This window comes from Anguilla rostrata, chromosome 12, assembly GCF_018555375.3.
Source record: "Anguilla rostrata isolate EN2019 chromosome 12, ASM1855537v3, whole genome shotgun sequence".
Taxonomy (NCBI): Eukaryota; Metazoa; Chordata; class Actinopteri; order Anguilliformes; family Anguillidae; genus Anguilla; species Anguilla rostrata.
Window position 1 is genome coordinate 20,504,231 of NC_057944.1, and position 11,346 is coordinate 20,515,576.

The window sequence follows — 11,346 nt, forward strand, 5'->3', positions numbered from 1 at the left end:
TAGTAAAATGCTAAAAAATATATTTGAGGCCTTTAAAAAAATGTTTTCCCTGAAAAATATGTATATATTCCATATCTTGTTATGGTCATAGTACCTATACTAGTATATACAAAATTTTTGGCTTGTCCAAAATCAAAAAAGAACCAATGTCCTAACCTTTCTTTAACCTGCTGAACACAGCCGTAAACTTGCCTCGACCCTCAGACTTATCGTTTTCATAACCCTAACCCTAAGTTGAGCCCTAAAAAGTATTTGAAACAATAGGAACTTTTGAAAACAAGTGATTACTCATTTAAAATCGTGGAAAAACTAAGCCAAGACTGTGAATTCCATAGTACAAATGCTAAAAAATATATTTGAGGCCTTTAAAAAAATGTTTTCCCTGAAGAAATGTGTATATATTCCATATCTTGTTATGGTCATAGGTACCTATACTAGTATATACAAAATTTTTGGCTCGTCCAAAATCAAAAAAGAACCAATGTCCTAACCTTTCTTTAACCTGCTGAACACAGCCGTAAACTTGCCTCGACCCTCAGACTTATCGTTTTCATAACCCTAACCCTAAGTTGAGCCCTAAAAAGTAATTGAAACCATAGGAACTTTTGAAAACAAGTGATTACTAGTTTAAAATTGTGGAAAAACTAAGTCAAGACTGTGAATTCCATAGTACAAATGCTAAAAAATATATTTGAGGCCTTTAAAAAAAATGTTTTCCCTGAAAAAATATGTATATATTCCATATCTTGTTATGGTCATAAGTACCTATACTAGTATATACAAAATTTTTGGCTCGTCCAAAATCAAAAAAGAACCAATGTCCCAACCTTTCTTTAACCTGCTGAACACAGCCGTAAACTTGCCTCGACCCTCAGACTTATCGTTTTCATAACCCTAACCCTAAGTTGAGCCCTAAAAAGTATTTGAACCATAGGAATTTTGAAAAAAGTGATTACTCATTTAAAATTGTGGAAAAACTAAGTCAAGACTGTGAATTCCATAGTACAAATGCTAAAAATATATTTGAGGCCTTTAAAAAAATGTTTTCCCTGAAAAATATGTATATATTCCATATCTTGTTATGGTCATAAGTACCTATACTAGTATATACAAAATTTTTGGCTCGTCCAAAATCAAAAAAGAACCAATGTCCCAACCTTTCTTTAACCTGCTGAACACAGCCGTAAACTTGCCTCGACCCTCAGACTTATCGTTTTCATAACCCTAACCCTAAGTTGAGCCCTAAAAAGTATTTGAAACCATAGGAACTTTTGAAAACAAGTGATTACTCATTTAAAATTGTGGAAAAACTAAGTCAAGACTGTGAATTCCATAGTACAAATGCTAAAAAATATATTTGAGGCCTTTAAAAAAAATGTTTTCCCTGAAAAAATATGTATATATTCCATATCTTGTTATGGTCATAAGTACCTATACTAGTATATACAAAATTTTTGGCTTGTCCAAAATCAAAAAAGAACCAATGTCCTAACCTTTCTTTAACCTGCTGAACACAGCCGTAAACTTGCCTCGACCCTCAGACTTATCGTTTTCATAACCCTAACCCTAAGTTGAGCCCTAAAAAGTATTTGAAACCATAGGAACTTTTGAAAACAAGTGATTACTCATTTAAAATTGTGGAAAAACTAAGTCAAGACTGTGAATTCCATAGTACAAATTCTAAAAAATATATTTGAGGCCTTTAAAAAAATGTTTTCCCTGAAGAAATGTGTATATATTCCATATCTTGTTATGGTCATAAGTACCTATACTAGTATATACAAAATTTTGGCTCGTCCAAAATCAAAAAGAACCAATGTCCTAACCTTTTTTAACCTGCTGAACACAGCCGTAAACTTGCCTCGACCCTCAGACTTATCGTTTTCATAACCCTAACCCTAAGTTGAGCCCTAAAAAGTATTTGAAACCATAGGAACTTTTGAAAACAAGTGATTACTCATTTAAAATTGTGGAAAAACTAAGTCAAGACTGTGAATTCCATAGTACAAATGCTAAAAAATATATTTGAGGCCTTTAAAAAAAATGTTTTCCCTGAAGAAATATGTATATATTCCATATCTTGTTATGGTCATAGCTACCTATACTAGTATATACAAAATTTTTGGCTCATCCAAAATCAAAAAAGAACCAATGTCCTAACCTTTCTTTAAGAGCCCAGCATACAGTAAGTTCAGAGCAAAACTGAAACACATGACAGGTCCAGCATTTCATGCCATGAATATACAGTACAGCGTATGAATATACAAGACTATGAATATACATGCAAGACTACCTGATATTTCTCACCCCAGATGCTGACAGGGGAAACCAAATATACTGATTTACTGGGTACTGACTGAAACAGTAAAAAGATGTAGCATTGTATATGTCAGTAATGCTAAGTGTCTGATGTGCCTTTCAATCCCACAATGCACAGGGTTTCACAGGTGCTAAAATTGTTTATGGCCACCATTTCATACCTTGTCAGAAATCTTCACAAACAAGCTGAATCCATCTGGGGACTTAAGGAGCAGTCTCTCAGAGATGTTCAGGCAGAAGTCCTTGGCTTTTGTGCTAGACTCCACTTCAAAAGCCTGAAATTAAATTTCAGAAATGATTTTGCCATGCCATAACAGAATCTTAATTTAGAGGGAAAGGAGGGGGCACATTCGCACTAACCAAGTTCACAGTTTAAAATCCCTCTGATCCTGATAGTGCAGGTGAAAACAGCGAGAACTCATTACATACAATTCTCAGTAGAGGTATAAAATGAGATTTTTATTAAAACCGAAACGAAAATTAAATCTCATTAAAGGGCTTTTTTCCTTAAATAAATCACACACGTCTGATTCATTCCCTCTCCTGTTCCAGAGCAGTCCCTCTCTGACTCAGTAATCTCCTCTCTGAACTACTGCCATATGAAAAGGATTTCAAAGGCTATGGAAATTAGGCAAAGAAGTAAACCAGGATTTTTTGCAAAAGATACTATGGCAAATTCTCAGTAGAAGATGTTTAAAAATTTATTTTGAAGGAGAATACTGAGGGAATATAGGCTGCAAATTTTTCTAAGAATTACTGGTGAGGTTAGTAAACAACATAAGAACCTATGCATATGGAACAGGATGTGAAAAGGCTGGTATGGGCTCTGGCGTCAGCGCTCAGTGTGGGACACTTGAATATTTTAGCAGAGAGCAGTGAGGGCAGGTGCACTGCACTGCAGCAGGACTCCACGTCAAGACCGTGTCAAACTCAGTGCACCCATAACGAGGAGCTGTGGACTGGAGACGGGGGTTTTTGGTCTTGTGACAGCCTCACCTCGTCCGTGTCATCAGGGAAGTACACTTTGTGAAAGATTTGCGTGGTTTTGTGTTGAATGGCCTCCACCTCCACCAGGTGTGGGGGATACTTCCTGGAGCCGTTTCTGATTTAAAAAGATTTAAAGGGAAATAAATTATAGAGAACGAGGTGAATACTGAACGACTGAGTATATCACTTGACCTCCAACGGTTGGACAGGTTTTTCTGTACAAAAAGAGTGGGTGCCATACTGACATTTGAGCAAAAACTTTGAATAAACAGTAAATAAACCGAGCGCTGCATCCTAGATTATGTACTAAATTAAGTCCCAGAAGAGGAGAGAGAGAGAGAGGGAGAGAGAGAGAGGGAGGGAGAGAGAGAGAGAGGTTTATAGGGTTTATAAGGTTTATAACAAGTCTCTAGAGTGTCCAGTTAGTCCAGTTAATTATGCAGTGTATATTTATCTTTCTAAAGTAGGATGACAAATTCTCAGTGCTCCATCATCAAACCCCTGGACATTTAAGTTACTTTTTCATATTTCTAAACAAAAGGAAAGTAATTGGGGCCCAGTCTTCATTAAAATGTAGAACAAAATGATAACATTATTTAAACATGTGTTCTTGTGTTCGTGTGAGTGTGTGTTTGTGTTCATACCTATATGTAGCACTGTACTCTAGTCTATGGGAGGCAAAAAGTATATCAAATGGTATTTGATTCGATCAGTTAGTCAGGTCTGTAGTTTTTGAACAATGCTACCTCAGGGCCTTCTGCAGCCGTTGCATGCAGTCAGGGGCGAGGGGGTGGTGTTTCTTGGACTGCAAGAACCTCTGGACATGGGGCAGAAGCACATTGCTCGGGGGAAAGAGGCCTGTACAGAGCCACAGCAACTCCCAGCCCTTCTCCTCACTATACCTACGAGGAAAACACAAACACACCCGCTACAGTCAACCACAAGAGGACCACAACAATGCAGCCCAGAATGGTCAACCGAGCAGACCACAAACACAAACCACTGAGTCAATTGACAGAGGATGAAAAAAGAACAGAAAACAAGCCAGTATTACACAAACATGGTACAGTGCGTGCACTATAGTCAACAGGAAGAACAATAAAAAAACACACTGCAGTCAACAGAGAAGACTATACAGAAAGCCCAAATCTGTCAACCGAGAAAGTATCACATAGTCAGTCCCTCTGCAGTAAGAATGCGTGCCAAGATTGAGAAAAAAGAACATTTGTTCTCTGTGACTCAGCTACTTCACAGAGAGAAAAAAGAAAAGAGAGACAACAAAATGAGGACATACAGAGAAAGGATTTTCTGCACAGTTTTTAGTGTTTTACTGCTCCCCAGTGTTCTCTGACAACATTACATAATTTTTTGGCACAGACTAGCTTTGGCAGGTGTATTAATATAATGAAAATTAAATCATATCTGAATTATAAATATACGCAAGATCCAGGCATACACTGGTATAGCCACCCTTCGTGGTAACAAAATTCCCCATCCCTGCTTCTGAAAAGCATCAAAATGGAAGAGTTCACAGTGCAACTGTGGAATGAATCAGAGGACAAAGCACGTTGTTGCCATATAAAACTGAATGGGGCACAGATGGTGCATAAGGTGTCAATAACAGCCCTCCACTTTCAGCGGTCATTTGCAACGTGTTTATCATCACACAAGAAAAAACCCATCGCCTCCAGCTAAAAAAAAACCTACACAGTATGCATGCACATAACAGACATGGCACTAGTGAGGAAAGCTGCTTTTCACAGCATGACGGACAGACGGGCGACTTACTTGATGTGGTTGTCAGTGAGCTGCTTGAGGATTTGGCAGAAGATCTCATCTTTCAGAGGTTCCGCCTTCAAGGCCCCTTCAAATATCTGGTCAGTGAGCTCGTTGACAGTGCGCGTTCGCTTGGATGGGTAATCACCCATGTACTTCATTATAGGTGGAGGAGACGTCAAGGAGACAATGCAAAGGGTTAAAAAGATTCAGAATAGAACATTACCGCAATCACCACCTCAAATATTAGTAGCAGGGAAAAAGGATGAAACTCTGGATTACTATTGTGAGGACACATACACTTTATTATGCCATTCTATGTCCAAGTCAAAGCAAATTTGGCAAGAAACATTGGCAATAATCTGAACATTTTGTTTAAATAAATAAAAAATATATACATTTTTTAAATTGTCTCTGATGAGCTACATTGTAAATGACAAGATGATTTAAGTGAGACATTGATGAAAAGACTGAAGATTGATGAGAAGGATATCAATGAAGGACATGCAGCCCTCTTGGGAAAGCTCCTCATGGTTCAGCACCTTCTTCAGCAGCGGCTGCTTGATGGGCTCTCTGGTGCAGGACCACAGCTTGTCCTTCCCCCTGTTCTTCGTGATCATCACCCTACTCAGCGTGTGCTTTGGAGGGGGCCTGGAAGACGGCAGCGAGAGAGAGAAAGAGAGAGAGAGATAATTAAAAAGAGAGACGCTATGTGTGTGGAGACCAGGTGGGCTAAGGGGAGTGTAAAGTTTTTCAGAGGGTGATGTAACAAGGGTACAGCAGACAGGGGGATGCTGGGTACCTGAAGTAGTCGTAGGAAAACTCCTCCAGTGTGTATGGTTTAACCCTTTCCTCACTGTCCGTCAGGACCAGCTGCGACACACGGATGGACTCCTGCCGCTGGTCTGGTGTCATGGTGACCAAAGCCTTGAACACAGAGAGAGAACTTATTAACAATTTAATTTTTAATTTTTAAAAATAAATGTAATATCCTTTTTGTTATGAAATTCACACTTTAATTCATGTTAATTCTTATTTTTTTAACTATGTGAATATGTTTGTTTATTTTTTAATATGTTTTTGTGAGTGTTGTTGGTCATACTTGTTGCATGTTGTATATGTGGTTTCCATGTTTCAGTGAATTGTAGTATTATATGTGTTACTTTAGCAATATGACTGTAGTTGTCCTGCCAATAAAACAAATGGAAGTTGAAAAACTAGCAAGATAGAGAGAGAGAGAGAGCCTTGTAAACTTTTACATGAAAACAACAGGGCACTGAGAGAGATTGCATTTGTGGCCACTTACTACAATGTCAGGCAGGGGTCTGGTTACTGTGGGCAGCACATAGACACAGTCGGCTGGGAAGTCGCCCCTCTGTTTGGTCCTGTCATTGATGCCATGGGCCCATCCTGAATTCATCACCTGCTCCCCAGTTTCCTGGTCCAGGAGGATGAGGTCACCCTTTGCAAAGCTCAGGAAGGTGGAGTCTTCCCCAGCTAAAACAGACAGGAACACACAACTCTTACTGTGAGGTTTTGGATGGTACAAGTTCTATCTAGTGAGGTCACATGCTGACTTATTCTTTTTTTAAATTTACATTTATTCAGAAAATTGAACAAAGTGGAAACCATGCATCTCTTCACTTTACAGCTTCTAGGCAAAGATGCCTACTGGATTTAAGAATCATAACAAACACTGAACACAAAGCTGCCCTCACTGGGATTGGGGTTGTCCTGCAGGGCCACAACAAACTTTGACCTCCCCCTCAGCCCCTCCAGGAAGGTGACGACCAGGTCACGGATGTCCTCAGCATTGTTGGATGTGAAGGTGTACTCGTCCCCCTTGATAGTGGCCAGAGTGAAGCTCTGTCCTTGCAGCTTGCCTCCTCTGTAATGGCAATGTGTGGCACTGCTTACAGGGTAGCACTCATCCTTAGTGACACAATCCATCATTCATGCTCTCTGCACATCCCTGCCTCTTATATTTGCAGCCAATAACTTAAGTTTTTTTCTGGTGGCTAAATTCAAATCTCTTTGTATTTACAATGATGATATGTTTATGACATCATGATGTCACATAAATCCAACAGTCTTCAGAGGTTATGAGTATCTTGATCAGGACAAAGATTGTGATCAAAATGGCTGCATTGCTATATAGCAACATTCATTAATATTCATGATCAGACAGACCTTGAATCTGAATGACTGGCAGCTAAAATATCTCTACACATTCTACATAGTGCTAACAAAAGAGATCTAAAACAATGGTATCAATGCTAATTAATATGAATTAGCACATGCCTTCACTCTTGCGGCACTCTTCTGTCTGAGTAATTCAGTGCCAGTGTTGTCAGCATAAGGCTCTGATGCTTCTGAGTCACAGTGAATATTGCCAGTACCTGCTGCTGGACACTGCCATGATCTCTGGGAAGGAGAGCTCCAGCAAGACCTGTTCCTGTTCATCCACAAAGTAAACTCCCGTCCAGTTCACAGCCACAATGACATCATTCTTTGGCAAGCTGGGACCTGGGCAGGAAGAGGAAGTAGCAGTGTTTTTACAAAAAAGTAAGAAATTCTGACCTGGAGCAAAGTAAGGACCTCTTGAGTATGGTGCACACCTGAAAACTTGAAGGCCTCATAAAACCGGGAAAAGAGCAAAGGCCACTTATATCGAGCAAAATCCACTACTTCCTCCTTAACCTTCTGTGGTTCCATCCTCTTCTGTGTGTAGATTCCCTGCAATGGAGAAGAGGAATGGGGCATTGAATGAGACAAGAAGTGAATGTGTAAAATTGGGTAGGAAACAGGGAAAGAGGTTGAAGGGGGAAAACAGATGAATCTGCCTGGCTGTAACAGACCCTCTATCCCAGAGGTCTTGCCTGAGTAAACTGGAGCTATCAAAGTAATTGGGCTGGCAGGTAATTTTACAGCCTTATCTCTGAGAAACACACTCCAGGAAGTGCTAGTTCAGCTATGTCCTCCGTTGGGAAATCCATGCAGTCTCGATGATGAAGTGAGGTAAAGATGTGGTTTGTCGAGGGGTGTGGTGGGATGACTGGGACCCAGTGCATAGCAGTGATTAAACCGTACCTTTTTGTGTGCAGCCATGATGAACTGGGCCCACTTCTCCACGGTCCTGGAGGAGTTGATTTCGCGGTCGGGGATGTAGGAGGGTATGAGGCTGAGCAGACGTTCTAGCAGAATCTCTGCTCCGTAGTCGACATAGTACTGCTGCGAGGCCAGCTCTGCCAGGTCCTCCTCCTTATCAGATTATCAGCATTAGAGAAGGCAATGCAAGCTCTTATTCTATGGTACACAGTATGTTACTTTAGACAATTAAGGCTGAGACTGGACCACCACCCTCTGACACCACCCCAACCCACCCTCCCTGCACTCACCCTATCACAGCGGTACTCCCCGAACTTGACCCCCCGCACAATCTGCTGGTAGATGAGGTTGGTGGCCACGTTGTCATCAGAGGGGTTGTGCCAGGGGGTGAAAATCTCCTTGCGGAAGAACAGCCTCCAGGGGGCGTTGCGCTCCTGTGCCCCCTGCTCCTTGGCATACTGCTCGCACTGCGACACCGCGTCCATCACATGGTCATTCCCGCTGCCCAGAGAGGACACCTGCCAGGTGCATGAGTATATGGGGATAGGGTTCACCATAGAAATGCAGTAGAGTTGGTAAGGGGGCATCATGACAACCACACCCTACACTAACATTGTACTGTGTAGTTTGGTTTTTAAGACTCTGGCCAAGGAAGATGAGTTTTCATCTCCTGATATTAGGGCAATATATTAGTTTTGAAGTCCACTTATAGATGAATGATATAATTTCAAATTGATTGATAGTTTAATGAAATTGAAAAGCTATCGCTATAAGCACAGTTGCACAGGATTACCGATTAAAAGCATAGCACTGAGTGGCAGTAATACTCATGAAACGACACTAATGAACCTCTGAATGACTGGTGATATCAGTGATAATGAGGACTTTAATGAAGTTCAGTATAAATAATCTGATAAAGCGTGGCTCAGCTCAGCTGCTCCTGTACCTTGTCGAAGAGGGCGATGTAGAGGGAGAAGCCAAAGCGGTCCCTCAGGCTGATTTTGTCGGCCAGCGCGTTGCACAGCTCCTTGGCCGTGGTGGCCGAGTCCGTCAGAAGGGTCTTGGTTGTGCCGTCCATGAAGGTCACCGGCAACATGATGGGTTTCTTAGATTTTGTGGCCTGAGAGCAAAAGGAAGCAACAAGTATAGTACTTAAACCCAATTTTGATCAATCTGAGCTATGTGGCCTGCCTTGTATACCCCTAGCAACAGAGACAACAGATCAGATTATACTCCCTAGCAGCAGAGACAATAGATAGGAAGGATGTTTGGGATCTGGAAAACAGGGGCGGGGGTGGGTGTGAAGTGGGCCGGTATACCTGGAGCTCCAGCCAGGATGGGGGCTGTGTCCTTGTCCCATTGACGAAGGTTCTCCTCAGACGCTCCTCGCAGTAAGGGGCGTAACCAGGGGGCCCACCACCAATGAAGTTCCTCAAATACTGCAATGTGCAAGATAGGGGAGAGTGGGAGTTATTATGGAATCAGTAGTTGCCATGGAATCACCCAGAAAAACCAATTATAATGGTTTGAGGCGCCATGCAACCCTTATTGGATCGTGGAAAGACATAAGAACGCAGAATGTTTCAGTTTCTTCACAGAAAATCATTGAGTCATTGATCACAAAGGAAACTTTGTAATAAAAAGGGAATCTCTATGTATAAGACTTACTTTGACAAACTTTTCGGACGGGGCGAAGCAGCCTACACAAAGTGAAATGAGGATCCAGCCACGGGCGTGGCTGCTCTTGGACGGGTTCTGAGTGAGCTGTTTACAGATCTGACAGTAGATCTCATCTCTGGGCAAAAAACAGCAAGGTGTCAATGCAGTACCACTGAAACTTAATTTGAATTCATGATGACAGTCAATAAATATTGATAATTATAAATGCTCATATTCATCTACTTGAGCATCTATGATAATATGACAATGCGTGGGAAAGCAAGTCTATTATACATATATCAGATGGATGACCAATTCTGAGATGTCTTTTAAAGAGATGCCTGTTAAAGAACAGTTCTCTGAAATCTGCAGTAATATGATGCTAACACAGTTATCAGATTCCTAAAGCATTAAAGGGGAGAAACTGCTCTGGAAAGTTTGTGGTAGTCAGAAAACAGTTCTGGAATTCTAGAATCTGCACTGAAGAGCCACTTAAGGATATCTGTAGTTGTCAGAGAAATAGTTTTTGGATATCTATAGAAGGGGAGGTTCAGTTGTCACCTGAGGGCGGGGCGGAGAATTCCATTGCCGATGATGAAATGCAGCTTCTCCAGGTTGGAGGTGGGACGGTCCTCCAGCATGCTGTTCCCATGCATGGTGCACTCACCATCATTAAGACGTTTGGTGACCTGGAGTCCAACAGGAAACGCATCATTCTCCCACCACATGGAATTCCATTCGTGTCCCTCGGCTTTAATCTCCAGAACTAACCTTTTTGGATTTTGAGGGTCACTTTTCTTTTTTTTGATACACAAAATGCCAATTCCTGAAATTCCTGCCATGAATACGCAAATTTTATAAATAATCTTTCTGATAACTGATCTAGCCTTAATAAATTTTGCCACATGGATTTCACATATTTATTGTAATTCACTGAGAACTAAAAAAATAATTTCCTTTGAATAGAACATCTGTGTATGAGTTTTTGCTATTCACCTTACACTGCCAATTTTTTTCAATGAGCATTCCTGACACAGGATGCACTGAACTGTGTTATCATGACACAGGATGCATTAAACTGTCATCATTTTTAGCCGTGTGCACTGCATGCTGGGAGTTCAGCGCAGAGGATACAAGCTGTGGATGGCCAACTCACCTCCTCGGTAATCTTTGACTTCTTCTTAAGAGTGAGGGACACTAGCTTGTGACGCACACTGCTCTTCTTGTGACTGTCACTGTGTACACTCTGTAAGGGGGAGCACAACGTGGGAAGTTTATAAATCATGCTTAATGTTGTTATAACAGAGTTATAACATCTCCTTCAACTGAACTGGTGCTGAAGGGAGGAAACGGCAGACCAAATTCAGGTCTGCTTGCTGCAGAAAACTGAACCCCAATGGGCCACTGTCTTAGTAGCCATTTTAGCGTGTGAATGAGTTAGTTTGTGTTAGTGAAAACATGATTTATAAGAGAAACTTTATACATGCCTGGTTTCTA

The 11,346-nt window shown here is 41.1% G+C and overlaps 1 protein-coding gene across 1 annotated transcript in view; it reads right to left on the minus strand.

The window, feature by feature from the left end:
* myo7aa (myosin VIIAa) overlaps positions 1-11,346 on the minus strand; it is a 38,229-nt gene that overhangs the window by 6,734 nt on the left and 20,149 nt on the right. Inside the window, exons 24-40 of the mRNA XM_064301226.1 lie at positions 11,006-11,095; positions 10,411-10,538; positions 9,859-9,985; positions 9,510-9,629; positions 9,137-9,310; positions 8,481-8,708; positions 8,173-8,343; positions 7,701-7,818; positions 7,482-7,608; positions 6,801-6,970; positions 6,389-6,579; positions 5,885-6,009; positions 5,576-5,733; positions 5,095-5,248; positions 4,053-4,208; positions 3,316-3,421; positions 2,481-2,594 (exon numbers count right to left, since the gene is read on the minus strand). Coding sequence (XP_064157296.1) covers positions 2,481-2,594; positions 3,316-3,421; positions 4,053-4,208; positions 5,095-5,248; positions 5,576-5,733; positions 5,885-6,009; positions 6,389-6,579; positions 6,801-6,970; positions 7,482-7,608; positions 7,701-7,818; positions 8,173-8,343; positions 8,481-8,708; positions 9,137-9,310; positions 9,510-9,629; positions 9,859-9,985; positions 10,411-10,538; positions 11,006-11,095 — 2,457 coding nt within the window. The remainder of the gene's footprint in view (positions 1-2,480; positions 2,595-3,315; positions 3,422-4,052; positions 4,209-5,094; positions 5,249-5,575; positions 5,734-5,884; positions 6,010-6,388; positions 6,580-6,800; positions 6,971-7,481; positions 7,609-7,700; positions 7,819-8,172; positions 8,344-8,480; positions 8,709-9,136; positions 9,311-9,509; positions 9,630-9,858; positions 9,986-10,410; positions 10,539-11,005; positions 11,096-11,346) is intronic.